Below are 19,293 nucleotides of genomic sequence, written 5' to 3'. Positions count from 1 at the left end.
AAACAGGAATTGGTCCCTTCCTTGGTCCTTAAGGGTCCATCACAGCCAGGGCCCAGACCTGGAGCTTCCCAGGCCCTGGGGTCTGTGCAGCCTGCAGGCCCTCTCTCTGCGCTTTCCCAGCTTTGCCAACCGGCTGGTCTTTCGGGGATACCTCCTGAGAGCCCCAAAGCTGTGCAAGGCCAGGAGGTGGGCCTGGGTCAGGAGAGTTAGGGAAGACACCTGAAACATACAGGACAGGTCGGGGAGCCCACCTGCGCTGCCGGTCCTGGCGTGAAGCTGGATTAAGGCAGCAAGGGCTCCCCATCCTACCCATGGTTTGGGGGCCGAGACCACCGTGCCTTGTTCAGACCTCAGCCTTCTCCCCCGCTGGACTTTGCGTTCTCGGCTCCTTCGGCTGACCCGGGTTCCAGATGCCCCGCCCGGGCCGGGCGGCACGGTGGGGCGCGGCGGCTGGGCGGGCACGCGGGGGCGGCGCGGGGGCCGCGGGGGCGGCGCAGGGGGCGCGGCGCCTTTAAGCCCGCGTCAGGCCGAGCGAGCGCAGGGGCCGGGCGGCGGGGCGGGGCCTCGGCTGGGCCGCCGCGCGGCTTCACCTGCAGTTCCGAGCGCGCGGAACAGAGGCGCGGGCAGCTGCGAGGCCGGCGGACGCACCGGCCCGGGGGAGCGCGCCTCCGGCCGGACTTGGCCTCGCTCCCGGAGCCGGGCGGCGGTGGCGGCGGCGCCGCCTGGCTGGAGGCGCGGGGCCCGCCCGAGCGGCGGCGGCGGCGGCGATCGGGGCGGCGCGATCGGGGCGGCGGCGGGGAGCGGGCTCCGGGCGCCGGGCATCGGGCGGGCGCCGGGGCGCGGCGCGGCGGGGAAGATGACCGCGAGCTCCGGCTTGCTCCTCGTGCTGCTCTCGCTCTCCGGCGCGCTCCGGGTAAGTTGCCGCCTCGCGTTCCGGCCGCTCGGAAGCCCAGGCGGCGCTGGGCCGCCCCCGGAGCCGGCGGGGCGCGCACTCGCCCGGCGGGGCTCTCCCGGGCTTCCCCGGCCCGTGCCGGGCGCCGCCGCTGCGCACACCGCTGCATCCAGCCGGCTCCCGCGCTCCGCGAAGCCGCCGGGGCAGCGGGGAGCGGCGGTGCGGCGCGGGGTGGGGGACGCGGGGAGCTCTGCCCGAAGTCGACCCGCCGAGCATCCCTCAGCCACCCCAGGTCCGCGGCCGCGGTCCCGGAGCTCGGCTCGCCCGCGCCGGGGCAGGCTGCCCGCTGGCGGAGCCTGCGCGCCCTCCATCGCCCGCTCGCCGCGCTCCTCCGGAGTTGGCGAGCCCAGCCCGGGCCGGGGCTGCGGACGAGGGGAGCTGGCGGCAGACGGCCGGACACCAGGACGCGGGGGACACCCGGTCCGGCCGCCCCTGCGGGGGGCCGGGTGCCCGCGGCGCGGCGCGGCGCCGCCTCCGCCCTCGTCCTCCGGGTGCTGGCAGGGACCGCCGCTGCGGGCGGGCAGCGGGTGCGGATCGCGGGGCAGGCTCGCCGCGGACCCCCCGCGGCGCTGGCTGCAGCCCGTGTCCGGCGGGGCCCTCGCCTCTCGGAGCGGGCACCGGGAGCCGGGCGCCAGGCAGCGGCAGCGGCAGGCGCACCGGGAGCGCGGCCCGGGCGCCCGCCTTCTCGCTGCGGAGCCCGCGAGCTCTGTCCCCAGCTCCGCGCGGCGTGTGCTGGGTGCGGGGCCCGCGGGCCGCGTGCGGGCTGCGCCGGGCGCCCCGGGGGAAGGCAGCGGGGCCGCGAGAGTTGCAGGCACCCCCTCTCGTGGTCGCTCGGCCTGGCTGCTGCTCCCGAGCCGCGCGGTTGTAACCTCGGAGATAAACAAGTGCCCGCGGCCGGAGGCCCGCTCTGAGGCTCCGGGCGCTCGGGTGCGCCCGACCCACGCCCGGGCGGGTGGAAACTTTGCTGGGCGAGTTAGCTTCCCCGGGCGCCGGTCCTATCTGGGGCTTCGCTCTCGGGTCACGGAGCCGCGGTTTGGAGCTATACCCGCGGAGTGACCCAGCGCCCTGCTCTTCCTGCCCTTTGTGCTTTTTGGTGGGGGCGCCGCGTCCAGGCCGGCGTCAGGGGGCCGGGAGCCCCGGGCCGGGGCAGCCTCCGGAGCCGAGGGCGGGAGGGCGGCGGCGCGCAGGGCTGGAGGAGGCGGGCGGCGGGGAAGCGCGTTCCGCTCGGCGGCCCTGGGAAGGCGCGACTGCGGGGTGCGGGCTGCGCCCCTGCTCCTGCGCTCGCCGGGGAGCCGGGCGCGGTGGCGCTCCTTCTTCTGACGCGGGCTGGCTTCCCGTTGCACGTGCAGTCTCTCCCCCCATTCCCCGTCCCTACACGGCTGACCTCGCTGCCACTCCCCGCAGCCTGGGAGGGGCCCTTCGCCCCCCCCTCCACACACACTTCCCTGCCCTCCTGGCGCCCAGGGTTCTAGACCTCCCACCGGACAGGATAGCCCAAGGTGCTCTAGACCTCCCACCGGACAGGACAGGAGGACACCCACCTTTTTCAGTCAGTTAGGGGAGCCCTCTGGCCTGGTTAGGTTGGAGAGGGGGGCTCCAAGAGTGGGCAAGCGCCCGAGAAGTGGGGGGAAAGGACTGGACGATGGAAACCTTCCCTCCTCCCTGCAGCCTCCCTGAGAGCCAAGCTCTGAGCAGAGTCTTGGAGAATCTCCTTTCTTGCCCTGCATCTCTCCTTCCTCCGTGGCCACCACAGGGAGGAGACAGCCTGCTGGTCCACCTCAGCCAAAGCCTGAGCACCGGGGTGGGAGGGTGACATGGCCTGGCAGGAGGCTGCTCCCTCGGCCTCCCTTCTCTGTGTCTTCATTGGCTGACTCCTGCCTCCTCCTGACGGACAGTTCTCAAACCTTCCCTTCTGCCATGTGTGGGTGAGGCTGGGGAGAGGCCCCCAGCCTCACCATCTCTGCTTTCCCTCCCTGCTGCAGGCCCCCTGTCCCAGGCTAACGAGGAGACCACAGGGGCAGACCCCAGATTATGTCTGGGCAGAGGCTCTGGTGGACCAAGGCTTGTCATAGCTGGAGACCTTGCACGCAGCAGGCCCTACTAAATGTGGGTTGGATGCACTTTCTGTGAACCTGTGTTTTTTTCTAATGTCTCGTTTCTGTTCTCAGGCCCACAATGGGGATCTTACAGCCAGGGAGACCTGCAAGGCTGGATTCTCTGAAGAAGATTACACAGCATTAATCTCCCAGAATATTCTGGAAGGAGAGAAGGTCCTCAAAGGTAAGGCAGACATGGAAATGAAATGGCATACCGTGCTCTGGATTAGGGAAACATTGCCACCCACGGAAAAAGAGGCTGGGCTGGCTTTGAGCCAGGCTGTTTGCAAAATGATGGTGGAGAGGTCAATGCAGATGCAGATCGGTCGACCTAAATGGCCTTTTGCATCACAGGTGAATGATTCAGAATCCCTGTCATTTGTGAGTGAGGTGAATCATTTCCTGGGCAACAAATTGGAATTCGGATGTAGCGTCACCCAAACAATGTGCAGAGAGAGACTTTCTTACCAAGTATTTTTGTGTATGAAATTCAGGATTCTTAAATTATCCCTGCTTTGAAATGCATGATAAAGCAGACGATGTTGTTGGGGATGCGGTAAATAAGCCCACAGACGTTCTGTTCGCAAACGTGGCGTGCGTTTTCACTACTGTCCCACTGACAACAGGGAAACACACATGCAGGAGGGAACTGCCAGTTAGCTTCACCATAATCGCAGGACGATACCCACATCCGTGACGGGGATGTCAGAGGCAGCTTCAGAGCTCAAATGGCAATAGATCATCTTGCATATACATCTGTTTCCCTCTCAAGACAAACTAACTTGTATCTGCATGGGAGGGGAAATAAATCAGTCTTTCTTCCTTGAGGTTTCAAAGTGGCCCCGCGAGCACCTCTGCCGCGTGCCCTGCCTTCCCTCCCCGGATCGGCTTCCCAGAAGTGGCTGAGTTTAGCCTATTTCAAAGTGATGGAGGGAAGGAACTTCAGCGGCAGCATCAAAGCTGAGTCTCAGTATCCACGGCTAAATCACGCTCAGGCTGCTGATTTTCTCCCGAGTCCTCTGCTTTAGGGAATACAGAGTCTCCCCTCCCATGAGCACTGACAGCAGATCCTTCGTGTGTGTTGGGGGCGGGGCACTTGCAGAGTGGGCTGACCCTCAGATGCTCCCGTGGAGACAGCTCGTGCACTTACTGTGGGTGCCCGCTTATAGGAACGAGGGTCTCCTTTTGTACTCGGTCTAACTTTTCTAGCTTATTTGTTATCTGAGTTGACTGTTGAAATAGAGGTGTGATACTATTGACTCTTTCACTGATTATCAAAAAAGCAAAAAACAACAACAAAAAACCCAACCTTTTGGCAGTTGGCCTAGAAGCAGGCTGGGTGTGCTGTGCTGTAGGAGTGGGCGTCTGTGGTAGAGTTTTCAAGAGATGCTCTGTTAATTGCACGGTGCCTGTCACTTGAGAACGTGTAGACCACCTTTCAGGATCTGTGCGTTTATGAGAATTCCAGTGTGCGCACAGAGGAGGCCCGGAACATTCTCTCACACTCAGTGCACGTCAGGAGCGGCTTACTGTGGTCCTGTTGTTGGCATGTCCTGAGGCTGGCATCCTTGCCACCTCCCCGGTATGGAGCTAAACCAGATAAGATCTTGGAGTATCAGATTTACTTAGGAATGTAAGAAAAAGTGCCTCTGTTTTTGTAACAGCAGGTGCTACCTACTGTGGAAGAGAATGACAGATTCTCATACTTTTCATAATAAAATGTGAGATTTCCAGCATCTCCTCTGTCTCCTGGCAGACTGTGGGGGTCCAGGCTGACGTGCCTTCTGCTCCCGGCCCGCGTGGTGGGGAAGCCTTGGTCACTGGCTGGTTGCTGGCCTGCCCCGTCTGCCCCAAGAGTTCATCATCGTAGGTGAACTTGCACCTGTTCATGGGCTTTGTGGATGCAAGACTCACATCCTCCGCACCTACTTACACCCGCGATGAGGGCCAGCCCAGCCCTGGTTGAGGGGAAATCACAGACTGTATGCGTGTGCCACCCCTTCTCTGTCCTCAGGGACAGAGAGGTTTTATATCTTAGAAATAGTTTTACACATGTGGAGGCGAAAGCCACCACTGCATACACTCAAGCCAGGGCAGATGAACATGTCTTTAATGTAGAAAACTTAGCGAACGACAAGGCCACAGTGAAGATAGATGCCTGTGTCGAAAATAAATAAGTGGCACAATATTTCTGTTATCCTAGTAGGAATCAAGTTAAATAGATAATGACTACTTATAATTGAGTTATTCCAGTGGAGAGAGCTTAACCTTAATTTGACAAGCGAAGCTTCACGGAGTCACCGTTTTATTCCAAATGCTCTGTAAGCTGTTTACGACTGCTTTGCAGCTCCTTCTCTGCCCGAGTCAGCTCACCAGCAGCCTCAAACATCCAGACTCCAGAAGGAGAGATTTGTTACACAGTAATTAACTTGTTTATGATAAATGGATGGAAGAAATGTCGTGGCATTTTGTTTTATGTCTAAATGAAAAGCATTTGCATTCGAAAAATTTCATGCTAATTAGGCTTAAAATAGTTTTCCCCAATAGGGCAGCAAATACTATGGTATCGGGAACCTTGTGAATGGCGGGCAGAGCCCTGTGGGGCGTTTGTGGAGCTGCTGTGTAGTTGCTAGATCCTTGCCCCACCCCCACCCCCGCGTTTTGTTTCCCATCTGTGCTCTTTCTGGCGAGCACTCGGATGTAACCGCATACACTCTTACCGGGTAGTTTTGTTTCCAGGATCGTTCACTGATGGCCATCATCACTGATGCACGGTAATATCTAAAATAGGATGGTTAAGGCCTTTTCCTTAGGCTACAGTGGGGCGTTCTCTACACCAGAGTTTAGCACCGGATCGCGGCTAAGCTGATGTCTTTTTCTTGGCTTTGTTAATAATTAACAGTCAGCCCGGCCTGAGGCTGCAGCTGAGGCGCTGACCTGCATTGCTCTCGCATGGCGGGCAGAGTTCTGCGAAACCTAGACCAGCTTCGAGGCAAAAATCCCACAAGGATGGGAGAGTGAGGGGTGGCTCCGCCTGGCATGCCATGCGTGGGTCATATCTGCCCCCACTCCTGGAGAACAGGGCAACGTGTGAGTGAATATGTCGTCTGCCAAGGAAGGGGAGAGTGGGTTCTGGACGTTGCCTCTCGAGTTCAGATGATACAGAAAAAGGAGTTGTGTTTCCGATGACTTCATTTAACGAGACTGCGTCAGAAAAGCCTTCCCTCTCCCGTGTCCCGGTGAGTTTATGACCATCTTGTGCCCTTAACCACACTTTGCTTCCTCAGTGGAGAATTTATATCATCTGGTCCATCACCTCTCTTACTTAAACTGTAAGGTTCATGAGGGCAGCAGCCCTGTCACTCTGGTTTGACATTTAGAATATTCTGGGCCAACAGAATAAACCCAGTTAACAGAATCTGAAATGAATGGGGGTTACTTTTTCTCACGTAACTGTGAAGAGATAGGTGGTCGAGGGCTGGTCAGGTCAGCAGCACCATTTCATGCCTAATCTTTATTCTTGTCATTCTACCATCTTTAGTTTTTCAGTGTATTGCCTCATCATTGCAGACTGGCTGCTGTGGCTCCAGGCATTGCATTTGAGTTTGCAGCAAGCAAGGAAAAGTAGGGAGTAGTAGCACCATCTGCATCTCTTCCCTATAGCAGGAAAGCAGACACTTTCTCAGAATCCTTGCAGAAGTTCCCATTGGTGAGAACTAGGTCACATGCCACTTCCAGTGGAAAGAGGTGGGGAGGGCTGGGAAGCAGAGAATTGCATGGTCTGACTTAGACCTGTTATGATCCATCACCTGGTAGATGAGTAAACTGCTACTTGGAGCAGAATTGGGAGCTTTAGGAAGGAAGAGGGGATGAATGGGTGCCGAGGAGACAAGCATCGGCGTCTGCCACGTAAGGTTTCCCAGCTTCCAGCACCCTCCCCGAAGCAGAGTAACAGGCAGTGCGTTGTAGAGAGAATGACTCATTTGCATACCAAGGCACAGGGTAGAGGAGAGACCAAATGCAAGCAGGTGTCTGGAACTGGCCTCTAAGAATTAGCCACAATGTAACAAGTGTGGCCAGAAGTACTGCTGTCTTCTCTTTACAAGTATGTTGAAAATAGCCTCTTTACCCTCCTCTGTGCAGACAGGTAACTCTGGCCAGGGTGGGAGGCGTCGCTAGAGGCATGGACCAGATGCTGAGCAAGTCTGACTGCACACCCATCACCCAGTGTCATGCCCGCCTTGTGGGGCGGTGGGTGTGCGACCAGCATTGTCAAATGACGTCATGAATGAGCCAGAAAACACTGATGCCGTGGTGCTTCTGAGTCCCCTCCTTCAATTCTCGGACAAGCGGGAGCTGCTCTGAATGTTCAAATAAATGACACGGACGACAAACCCACCACATGTGCTGAGAATCACTGGACACTGTGGTTGTCTGTCCAGTATCCGTTCTCTCCCTCTTCCTTACTAACAGGACCGCTTCTGTTCTGATCCGGTTGGCTTACATTGAGCCCTGTTTAAGATACTCACACCTCAAATAGACTCTTACACCAAGGTGGCAATATGGCCCTCTTCTGGTCAGTGAGATCTAACTAGGTTATTCTATTAGATGAGACTTGTGGGAAAGCTGGGTTTATTTGTTTGTTTGTTTTCTTAATAAAGAGGAACAGACTCAGCTGGCCATGCCTTCTGCCTTTTGCCCTTACCTTTTTCTCCTGCCTGGAATATGGTGTGATGTCCTGGGCAGAGCAACCATCTTGTGACCATGAGGATGGTGGAGTAGGAGCTGGATCTCAGGTGGCATCCTTGAACAACTGCAAACTTCTGGACTCATTGTCCCCTGAGAGATGAGAAAAGTAAGGATAAGACACCACAGTTGAGTTTCTTGTGGTGTGCAGCCGAATACAATCCCTGCCTTTGGGAAAGCAAGAGCTGTGCATGCTAGCAAGTGCCTGTCTTTCCCTCTGGAAGCTCAGAGCACGCTTCATACTTGCCCTGAGCCTCTCCCCATCCTTTGTTCCTCGGGCCTGGCCTTACTCTTGCTCTAGCGGCCCCCTGCTCCTTCGTACCTTAGTATCCACATCCAGAACACTGGGTTGCAGAGAACATGTGTGGGCACTCAGTAAATATTTGTCGAACAGATGAAGTGAACAGTCACCACTTCAAACTCTCTCTTTGGCTGGGATATGACTGAATTGTTACAGCTATTAAGTCAGGGCTGTCTATCTGATCCACCTGTCCCGGAATGTGAACTCTCTGCTGGTTCTCTTGGCCACTCTCTTCCAGGAAGCCAGGAGATTCCACACTGGGAACCTTGGTCTCAGCAAAGAATTGGAGGTGAAGCAGGACTAAGCCCCAGCCGGTGGCTTCCACTGGCTCCAAGCAGGATGTTCCTTGCTCTTGAAGCCTAAGGAGGCTCCTTTGAGCACCCAGACTCCGCTGCCTTTTGTCGGTGGTGCCTCAGGGGACCCTGAAAAGGAGCACCCAGAGCCTGTGGTGGTGGTGGAGACCGCGGTGACCCTCTGGCTGTCTTTGGGGCCAGCCTTGCCTTTTCAGGGGCCCAGGTTGTTTTGGGTTTCTCAGCAGCCTTTCCCTGCTGTAATTTTGCCTGGTTGCAGAGTTAAGAGGTTTAGAAAGGGAAATTTATATACTTAGAAAGTGGCTTCTATCAGATAAGAGGTAAGACCAGCACAGTGATAAACACGAAAAGCCTGCTTTATGCGCGGCCCACAGGCCAAAGCTCATGCTGATGGAGGGTCCTGATAGCCACATTTAAAACCAAAAGCAGGCCAAGGACCGCAGCCCCCGCCCTCGGCCACCACACCGTGTGCGGGCCTGGCCACCGCTCCCCCTGCAGCCTGGAGGGAGGTGCTGGTGCCTGGCCTTCCACGCTGGGTCCCTAAGGCCATGGACAAAGAGTGCCTCCAGCACCCTCTAACCCCTGCCCCCTCTCTAGTCAACTGTCAGTAAATAAAAATCCTCACTGCAGAGGCGCACACACCAGTTAGTTGTGAGGATGACAGACTCGTGCACACTGCAGTTTAAGGATTAAAATTTTTGCATTTCAGAAATACGTATTTCGTGGAGTCTTAGGATGAGGGAACGCGAGGCCTCGTGTGATTATCATGTAACACCGAGTCCCTGCTGGGTCTGTGCCAGCCCCCACACACATCCCGTGCAGTCCCCACAACAGCCTTTCCAGGAGGTAAAGCCACTCCTGTTGTGTGAATTGGAAACCGAGGACCCTGGAGGTGGAGAGATTGGCCTAAATGCAAGCAGTTCGCTCTCTTTTCCCTCCTTGTCCAGACCCATGCTCTTAGCTTGCTCACATCTCCCGCGTAACGTGAATGGAGGTGGTTTCTGGAGCACTCGAGTGACATGCAGACGAGGGGACACCCCAGATGTTCAGGGCCAGTGTCATGGAACCGGCGATTATCAGGCATCCAGACGTGCTCATTGTTTCTCATCCTGGACGTTTGGAACAGACAGAAGCCCAGTGTATCCAGAAGTGCTTAATAGCAGTTGCAGATGTGTGAGGGCCCATCTGAAGCGGGTCCAAACGTGGTGGACACCTTGGGTTGGCACAGTTAGGAGAGCAGGTTTCTGCCGCGCCAGCAGGAGTTTTCGATTCCAGGCATGTGGCAAACAGTCCCAGAGGGGCACTCTCACTTGGCACTCAGCCTCTGCCTGCGCTGGGGACACAGCAGAGAGAGCCGCAAGGAGCCAGCCGTCCTGCACACGTGATGGGAACAGGCTTGAGGCCCAGGATAGCTTCATAGGTTCCTCCCTCCCTCCATCCCTTCTTTTCTTCTTTCCTTTTCTCTGGAGCAGGGTTAAGTAGGGGCCAGAACTAACCACAGACTGAGGGCGAGTGAGGAAGCTGGCACTCATCTTTTCAAAGAATGTTCCTATTATTCCGGAAAGGAGCAATGATTCTTACTCCAGGCGGATGCCACTATACAAGACACCAAAAGCTGCGTGACTGTCTTCCCATCGAGGACAGTAAAGTTTTCCCCAGAGTGCTCTTGTAAAACCTCATGGCACTGCTTTTTCTTTTAGTCTTCGGAGGGCGATGTGCAATGATGTAAGATGGGCTGGTGAAAGCATTCACTTTTTGTTTAAAGACTCGGAATTTTGGTGACTTTTTGCCCAGGCTCTAGGCTGCCCTCTCCTGGTGGCCTCCGGTGCTGTCTCAGGCTGCCTCCTCCCCACCCCCACCCCTTTCTTAAACAAGAGAACAAAACAGAACAAAAACCTACTTTATCTTTGACTAATGTGTGCTACCAAAGGCCCTTTCCCTTCCAGCCTGCATCAGGGGCATGCTGGTGTTTTTTGAGGCCTTATTATATGCTAATATGTGCTCACATTTAATGCCTTCAAGACACCTGTGGGGTCAGACAGTCAGGCCGCGCCCCCAGATCACCAGTCTGTATGATCCCTGGGACTTTCTGCCCCAGCACTGCCTTTTCCAGGAAGGAATCTGCTTAGATTATTGACTGGATTTTTTTCACAGCGTGCTACGAATGTTGCTGCTTACAAGACACATTTATCAGCTTGCTCTTCCGGACATCAGACTCCACCCAACACGGTCCCCGCGCTAAGACCCAGGTGTGGGCAGGCTGGACCCTTCTGGAGGCTCGGGGAGAAATCGTCTCCTGCCTTTGCAGCTTCTAGAGGCCCTCCTGTTTCCTCGGCTCGCGGCCCCTTCTCCACCTCCACACCAGCCCCCGTGCAGCTGCCTGCACGTTCCTCCCAGGGTCACGTGGTCACCTCACCTTCCTGGCCTGCCGCTCCTGCTCACAAGGGCCCTGGGCCCCCCAGATAGCCCAGAGTCACCTCCCATCTCGGGTCCTGGACTTGACCACATCTGCAGAGGCCCTTTTGCCATGAAGGCAACATACTTGCAGGTTTGGGGGTTAGGACGTGGGTGTCCCTGGGGCCTCCCATAGGCCGCCGGGTGCCGAGGACCTGCTGTGTCTCAGGCATTGTGCCGGGCTCTTCGCCGGGCTCCTGTGGACCCTTGGTGGTTCATGTGGGTACCCCGGCCTCATGCGGGGGAAAGCGAGGCCCAGAGCAATTCAGCAGCCCAGTGCGAGTCTCGGGTTAGGGAGGCCTGCTGCCTCCAAAGCAGCAGCCCTGAGCCCTGCCCCACTCCAGGAGCTGCCGCCTGCGGACTCCTGTGTCTGTGGTTAGGACTCTGGTTGACCGCTTCCTCGCGGGTCCTGAGATGGGGGTTTGGCACTTTGGAGACTCTGAAGGGTGAGCCGCGGCCGCAAAACCCGAAGCAGCTTCCCGTCCGGCTGCTCTACCTGCGCCTTGTTTGGCTTCACTGCCAACAGTGTGTGGGGATTTAAGAAGGATTACGATAAGCCTTCAGCAACATAAACATCCTCAGGGCAGGAGAGGAAGCCCCCTGCCTCACCGATAGCAGGATGGTCCTCCCGGAGGTGGGAGCTCACCGGCCCAGGGAGCGGCCCAGAGAGGCCGCAGGCTCTCCTGGCCCGGAACAGGTGCACTTGCCATTTGGAATATAGTTTAATTCAGTTCCGGCCCCAGGGCGGGGCCTCGGACCCCACATCTGTCCAGGAAGGGGCCTCGCTCTCCTTGTCTCTGTGCCACAGGGACAGGACAGCTCGCCTTCCGGACACACCCCCCCGCCCCCCGCAGGAGTGCGCACCCGTGCGTGTGCATCTGACGTGGAGAAATGTCAGTTGCGTTTTGCGTTGGGTTTTGCTGCCCAAGTGTGTTTGCAGACTGTCGACGTCCGTCTGCCTGAAAGGCGGAGCGGGACCCGGGTGTGCACGTGTGCCGAGCCTGCGGTCCCAGCTTCGGCTTCCTGTGCTGCGGGGGCAGGCGTGAGGGTGGGGAGCGCTCCTGGCAGGGGAGATGGGGGGGGGCCCTGGGTCCCCTCCCACACGAACTGTAGTGGGTTGGGTGGTGTCGACTTAAAAAAAAAAGCACAGTGTGAGAGATGTAAGTTCAGGTTCATTTGGGGCAATAAATATAGCCCCCCAAAAACCCATAGCCCGGAAGACAGCATTTCAGAGAGCTCTGAGAAACTGCTCCAAAGAGGCGGGGGGAGGTTAGTACATGCGATTTTGGTGAAAGGGAGTACGTGCAATCGAGCACGTATTTTTTGCAGAAGGTTCTGCTCGTCTCGAGGAGCAGGCGTCACCAGGAAGGACTTTAGTTCTTTGCTAGACATGAGGAGATACCAGAATTGGGCTCATAAAATCAGCTCCTAAAAATCTGTAGCTATCTGAAGACCTGTTCTGCCAGTTTTCCCAGAGCACAGAGGGCCTCATGTCTGCTCTCCACCCTGAACTCCTTTCGGGGGCGTTGAAGGTCAGTGGGTGCAGCAGCACGTGGTTTCATCCTTGTAGAGGCAGAGGGCAAGTGCCCGTGGCGAGGGCCAATTTGTAGTTGACCATGGTGGCCCCAAAAGATACATCAACCCAAGACCTGTAACTGTGACCATGTTTGGAGAAAGGGTCTTTGCGGGTTCAACTAAGTTAAGGATCTTGAGATGAGATCACCCTCGATTATCTAGGGCCCTACATCCAATGACAAGTATCTTTAAGAGTGACAGAAGAGGAGACACACACAATGGAGGCAGAGCCTGGAGGGACGTGGCCACAGGCCAAGGACGCCTGGGGGACCAGGAGCTGGGAGAGGCAGGAAGAACCCTCCCCTGGAGCCTGTGGAGGGAGAGCAGCCCCGCCGACCTGGATTTCAGGCTTCTGGGCTCTAGAACTTCAAGGGCATATGTTGTTTTGTTTTAAGTGTGTGGTCACTTGTTACAGCAGCCCCAGGAAACACACACGCACTGAATCAGAAATCCTGGGGCCTGGCCTGGGACTCTGCCCATTTAATCCATTTCCCAGGGAAGCGGGTGTTCGTTAAAGCCTGAGGGCTTCAGGTCTAGAGGATCCTTAGCTTCAGAATTCCAGCAGTCAGCATCCCTCGTGAGACAGGGTGTTTTCCCTGAGGGGTCGGCCGGGATGTAACCGGCATCTTAAAGTGCCGCTCAGGTGGGCGGTGGGAAGGGTGCTGTGGTTTCCACCTCCCCAGAACAGTAAATGGGGCACTTCGGTATAGAAATGTAGGATCTCGTGTTATAAAGCCTGACTCAGAACAGTTTCATTGGAATTAAAATGTATGTGAACATGTGTTCTCCTCCCATTGTCTTTCCCGGTCAAATGGAACCTTAACAAGGATTATAGCTCAGACGATATTGCATAGATGCACTGTAAATATTCCGTTAATCTAAAGGTCTGGGGTTGGGAATGGATCGTTTAACCAGAGCCACGCTCCCTCTGCCGCTGAGATGTGGAGGCGCGCGGGAAGGAGCGGGCTCTCTGGCAGGAGAGCATTTATAGAACATGCCTCTTCTCTCCCCAAAACTGCTTTACTCTGCAAGTGCGAAAAGGCAGTATTTCTGGCTCCCAGTGTCTGGTTTCTGTGTCTCAAGCAGCCGCGTTTCTGCTGCCTGGCCGCGTAGCTCTCCTGAAAGCAGAGGTGAGCACACCCGCGCAGGAGGGCAGCTGCTCAGCTCCGGTTCCAAGGCCCCGTCCCTGTCCCTGTCCCTCTGAGGCTGCGTTGTAGGTAGCCTCCTGCACACCCTAGATCAGACCTTTGCAAGCCACTATGCCTGCTGGGTCTGCATTGACGGGGAGCCCTGGGCACCCTGGGGGCCCCAGGATTCTCAGGCGACACATCTCCCCACGAGCGCCCCAGGGAAGTGGAGCAGAGAGGGAATACCCTTGGGTTGGAAGGTTCTGGATCAGCTGTGTCCTTGCTTTGTCCTGATGTTTGGTTTGTTTGCGCTCAGTGAGGACTGAAGGAGAAAGACACCCCTTTTCCTTTCTTTCTTGTTTCTTCCATGCAGTGTTTACAGAGGGCCTGGCTGACTCGCTGGAGGGGACGATGTGGACATTGGGTCATGGGCGCTGTAAACCGGGGGGGTTGGGTCGTGCCGCCCCTGCGGTGAGCACCAGGCTCCCACAGGCACCCCGTCCCATGCCTGCGTCTGGTCCCATTTGAGGAACTGGTTGGCCAGCTGTTCTGTTTTCTAGTCTGTGGATCGAACCCTCCTCTGTGCCAGGCACCCGCGCCGGGCACCCTGCTGGTGCCAGCAACCACCCCCCGAGGTGGGCACATCATTAACCCCCTCTCACGAAGCAGGGGACACAGATGCTGGATGATTTGGTGACACTTGTGTAAGTGCGGCAGCCTGCCTCCTGAGGCCTGCCCTTGCCCCGTCCTGTCCATCACCTCGGTCCCAATTTCCCAATTTTGGGGGTGCAGACCAAATGCCCCACCATCGGCTGGGTGGCAGTAGGCACACGCTGTGGGCAGTGTGACCTCTGGGGCTGCTTCCCCAGGAACAGATGACAGTTCACTGCCCAGGCGGTTCTTGAGGGTCCAGTGGGATGGACGTGTGACCTGCGGGAAGCTGAGGCTGGCCTGTGGACGGCAGGCCACTGCCAGCCTGCACCGTAGGTCACTGCTCTTATTAGCAGATGACCCCGACTTCTCCTCCAGAGGCTTGCCCCGAGATGTGATGAGCTGGCCTTTGGAGCAGTCATTTCTCCATTAGATGGCAGCTTGATTTGATATTTTTTATGGTTTTGTTTGGGAACTTTTCCCCTTCTTGACCTTGACATTCTTATGTGTGGCCAGAGACCTTTTGGAAAAAGGCATGTTTTTAAAATTGTATAAATGATGGAGAGGCTTGTTTAAAGCTTTGTGGGCTCATGGTGGAGGGAGGCCGCACACAGATGTAATTTCACTACTGTTATTTATTAATAGGCTGGATATGATTGGATTATGTCATATCACGTTTAATGCTGGGGCGTGATGAGCTATGGAGTCAGTAAGCAATGAGTGTCCAAAGGTAGCCATCACCATCCTGCAGGTCCTCACTGTTTAAAGCCGGATGCTTTTTTCTCAAATTATCTTATTCTTTCCCACCTTCCCTCAGGTACAAAGAAGGGATTAGACCACTTGTCTTATCTAGTTCTTACATTTTAAGATAAAAACAGAATACCAGCAAAGGGCTGAAGGCAATGAAATTGTGATCAAAAGTCCATAAAATTATGGAACTATGTTTTCTTGAGAACAGAGCGGTTTCACAATGACTTTCTTTTTAGGGAGCTGGACAGCTTAAGGATTTATCTGCAGAGAAGTTTAAGATATACTTCCATGTAAGGAAAAAAAAACTGTTACATGCTTGAAAGGTTAATGGCTGGTAAACGTCAATTTTCTACCGTCCTGGCTAATAAAAATAGCTCATAGGACATAAGATGTCATCCTACCAAAATTGCAGCGGCCTTTGAAATCCATTTTGAAGTCTTGGCTCCTTTGGAAATGACGAGGGACAGGGGATACAGCCTGAACCTCCAGTGTCTTTCCTTCCGGCTGAGCAGCGGCACCTTTCCTGGAAGGGAGAATGTCTCCCAGCTGGTGGGAGTGTTTCTCTGGGGGTATTTTTGGTTTCCTAGTCCTTGAAACTGCAGATGCATCTTTATGATGGAAGATCTGTCCCCCTTGATAAACCTGAACTGTCTTTGTGGGTCTATGACCTGGCCACCCCGGGGGGATTTGCATTTGAAATACTCTAAGTATTTTAAAGATTTTTGATTTTAAATATGATGACAGCGACAGACTTTTGTTGCAGCCCCTGGAATTAGAATGGGGTTGTCTCCACTTTTTGGAATTCCAGCACACAGAGATTCTGGAACTTTTCAGAGTTTCACAGGGATAGACTGGGGGATGGGATGGGAGAGCGTCTCCACCTCTCTCCACATGGTGTGTGCTTTACCTGGGATGCAGGTTTGCGTGGGCAGAGCAAATGCCATGCAATTAGAGGAAACTTGTAGGGCCCGGCTTGCAGGATCATCCCTTGGGTGTTAATTTCCCAGTGCCCTTTGGGTCCGGCATCTTCCACTGTATTAAATGCATCCCGTTGACAAGGGCATGCCTTCTTCCTAAGTGATAGAAGACGGGCCTCATGTCCAGCCTCGCTGAATCAGCGCCAGGGAGGGGCCAGGGGCTGCCTTTTTGATTTCTTCACAAGCAGCACTGAATTCCCCGCAGGCTGGCGTGGAGTCACAGGCTTGGGCTCCAGCATCTTACACTGTGAGGCTCCAGCCTGGAGGGTCACGTGTCTGCACTGAAATCCTGAATATCCTCCATGCTGCCCTGATGCAGCATCGGTGTTCTCCCCTGCCAGCCTCGCCTGGTGGGCAAGGCCACGTGAACCTAACATAGGAATTCCATTTTTCTGCACCATCAGCCTGGAGGTTGTGCCTCTCCCCCCCCAGAAAAGGTGCCGCTCGAGCAATAGTTCTGTCGTGACATGAGAGAATCTTGGTTTTGCCTTCTCCCAACTGAAAGATAAAAATGAAGGGTGACAGGCATCCCCTGGATGCGCCCAGGTTTGGTTGCGGGGGGTGGGGAGCTGGTCGGGACTCGGAGCCTGTGTTTAAGTCAGGCAGCTGACTGAGGGTGGGGATGGGAGGGGGGCAGGGCAGAGGGACAGAGACCAGAAGGGAGGGGCCTTGGGAGCAGGAGGCCACGCCAGGACTTGGTTGCTTCTTCCTTTGACATAAAACTGTGTCATGAATGGCCTTTCCTCCCGCACAAAAGAGGCACCAATAAGAGAATCCTTTTCAAGCCAGGCCTCCGTCCTCCTGGCAGCCCCGGCTGCCACTGAGGACTGCAGGAGACGTGCTCCACTGTTGGGTTCTAAAAGGAGGATTCTGGAAGGATATCATTCTGTGACATGCAAATACAAAGTCCCCTGGTGGCTTTCTAAGGTTGCAGCTTCAAGGAGGTACTAATTAATCACTTCCCCCAACCCCAGGGGAGCAGAGGGGCTGCTCCCAAGATCAGGAGGCAGCAGGCCCCCTTCTGTCTATCTGCTTCTCTCTGTAGGCAGAAAATCCCATTGTTTTCTCACTTTGAAAGGTGGTTATTTTATCAGGAAGGCATCCCCTGCTGCAGCTATCTAGGCAGCGTCTTACTGCATTTCTCTCTTTTCAGTTTTGAAATATTAGTTCCTTCTTGCTTAAATGCTGTGCGGGTGAGAACCTCTGTTGCTGGGAAATGGCATCATGGGTGTTGCTTACCTCCGAGGTGCCTGGTCTCTCTCCTGGGTGGTGAATGCTGAGGAATCCCTCCGCGTGTGACTCTGGACACTTGCCTGTGTTTTTCTGTAGGAGCCCTGAGTTCTGAGTGTCAACCGGCAGCTGTGGAGGCAAATGCTTATCTGTTTATTTCCTAACACATTGTGCTGTTAATCTCAACTTGCCGTCTCCCGGTGGAGCTGCTCTTGGTGAAACTGTAGCCTCTCTCCAGGAAGTTATTTGATTTTTGATGTAAGGAAAGGGATTAATGCAGTTGGGTTTTGATAAGGCTGGCCGTCTAGCGTGGCGCAGACAGGCTCATCCCGGCCATATCGCTGACAGTTGGATCGTTATTCGGGAGCACTGCAGAGCGGCGATACGGGACGTGTGGAGATAATTGTAGTTTTGCTATTTAAAAAATAAGTCTAGTGCTTTACAATGTTAAAATGATAAACTGTTTAGGGAAACTCACAGTGCCTGTCTCTTGGCACAGAAAAGCCTCTTCTAGCAGCTTGACTTGGATCCTATTAATCTATTTTTATTTTCCCAAGCATAAATTAAACTCTCATTTCTGTTTGAACTCTTAAGCTAGAACACAGGACCAGAAGTGCGTATATGCAGTTTCGAACTAAACATAATTCCATAGATTTTGTGCCTGTGATGTGTTTATGCTTTTGCTTTTAAATGATCCGAAGGGTTAAGATTAGATGCACTCGGTTAGACTTGTAATAAGTACCTTGATCTACGATGTGGCGTTCTTGATCCAGGTGCCGATCTCAGGGGGACGAGAGGATTAGAGACCACAGTGGGGCAGTAGATCAGTGTGACCCCGTGCTTCTGCCCTCTTCCTGTCCCCACCAGGAAAGTGTTGGGGCTGTGCCCACGATCCCCACGCCCTTGTGCTCAGGTCAGCTGTTTTGGTGATGAGGACATCTGTCCACCTCAGGATGGTGGTCCTGGGCCTGCTGATCTATCACAGAGGCTCTAAGTGGCCACAGGGTCGGGGGGCCAGCAAGGTGCCACACATCACTAATACATCACATTGTTTGTTTTGTCCTTGGTGGTGGTGATTCACTTCATAAACGCTACTGTGGGTCTTTCGATTCCTAGATGTCAGGGTAGCTGTAGCTATCGTTGGCCCCGTATCAGTGGGTCATGGAGAGTGTTAAACCCTTCATGCCACGTTCCCCATGGCTCTTTCCCTTCCCTCCCTATAGCACACCCACCCTGCCAGGCACCAGCACTGAGTCACCTGCCCCGGTAGCTAGACCCTGCCAGCCCTTTCCTGCTTTGTCCCTTTGTTTTGGCCACCTCCCTTCCTGGCTTGCCCCTGCATCCGGGGAATCTTCCAGGGCCTCCTGATTCAAATGTCCTTTCTCCACTGGGCTCTCTTGCTGTCTTCTCCCTTCCCTTCTGCCTGAGCTAAGTGAAATTAATTCCTTCCGCCTCCCTTGTCGCATAGTTTTATTAAAATATACAATAATGTCATGTTTATCATACTCTCCTCTATGTCTGCCCCAATCGTGGTCTTACTCTGAGTGTGTGTGTTTTCTAGGTAACACAGAAGTGAGGGGTGGGTGTGTGTTAGGGGCTGGAGAGAGAAGATAGATGGCCCAGCGCACACCCAGGAAACACCTTCCCTGGAAGAGATCTTTGCAGGAGAAAGGAGATGAGATTTTCCCACCTCTTGGAGGAGGCAGAGGCTGGAATTGACAAGCAAGAAAATATGAAAGCGAGATAATTAGAGAAGGAGGGGCATAAAATGGAAAAGCCAAAGTATTTTTCATTTTGCACCTCTGTGTTAGGGCTCTCTCAGTTTATTTATTAAGCCGTTATCAAAGTAAAGTGAGACAAGTGGGTCTCAGTCTAATGAAATTGCCCCTCTGTGGGCCGTGTTAGCTTCAGGTATCCCGAGCATAATTGGATAACAGTGACAATTATTGCACCGGGAGTTTTAGTGCCGGCCAGCCTCTCCCTTTGTGCTTGTTCTGCATCATGGCTCACAGGCTTCTGATGAAGCTGGGGCAGGGCTGACTGGTCCAGCTCCAGTCCGGACCCGTAACCGCAGAGTGGGTGCCCGTCAGGCCCCTAGACCCTCACATTTCAGCTCCTGGTGC

At 55.1% G+C, this 19,293-nt stretch overlaps 1 protein-coding gene across 2 annotated transcripts in view; it reads left to right on the top strand.

The window, feature by feature from the left end:
- The first annotated feature begins 601 nt into the window (after positions 1-601).
- The window catches only part of CDH4 (cadherin 4), a 525,471-nt gene continuing 506,779 nt past the window's right edge, over positions 602-19,293 (top strand). The window contains exons 1-2 of one of the 2 annotated variants that reach the window (XM_057703942.1): positions 602-913; positions 3,121-3,232. In XM_057703942.1, the coding sequence (XP_057559925.1) occupies positions 857-913; positions 3,121-3,232 (169 nt within the window). In that variant the 5' untranslated portion in view covers positions 602-856. The remainder of the gene's footprint in view (positions 914-3,120; positions 3,233-19,293) is intronic. The other variant, XM_057703945.1, reaches the window with a different exon arrangement.

Source organism: Hippopotamus amphibius, chromosome 12 (genome assembly GCF_030028045.1).
Source record: "Hippopotamus amphibius kiboko isolate mHipAmp2 chromosome 12, mHipAmp2.hap2, whole genome shotgun sequence".
NCBI lineage: Eukaryota > Metazoa > Chordata > Mammalia > Artiodactyla > Hippopotamidae > Hippopotamus > Hippopotamus amphibius.
This window is presented reverse-complemented; position numbering and strand designations above follow the sequence as displayed.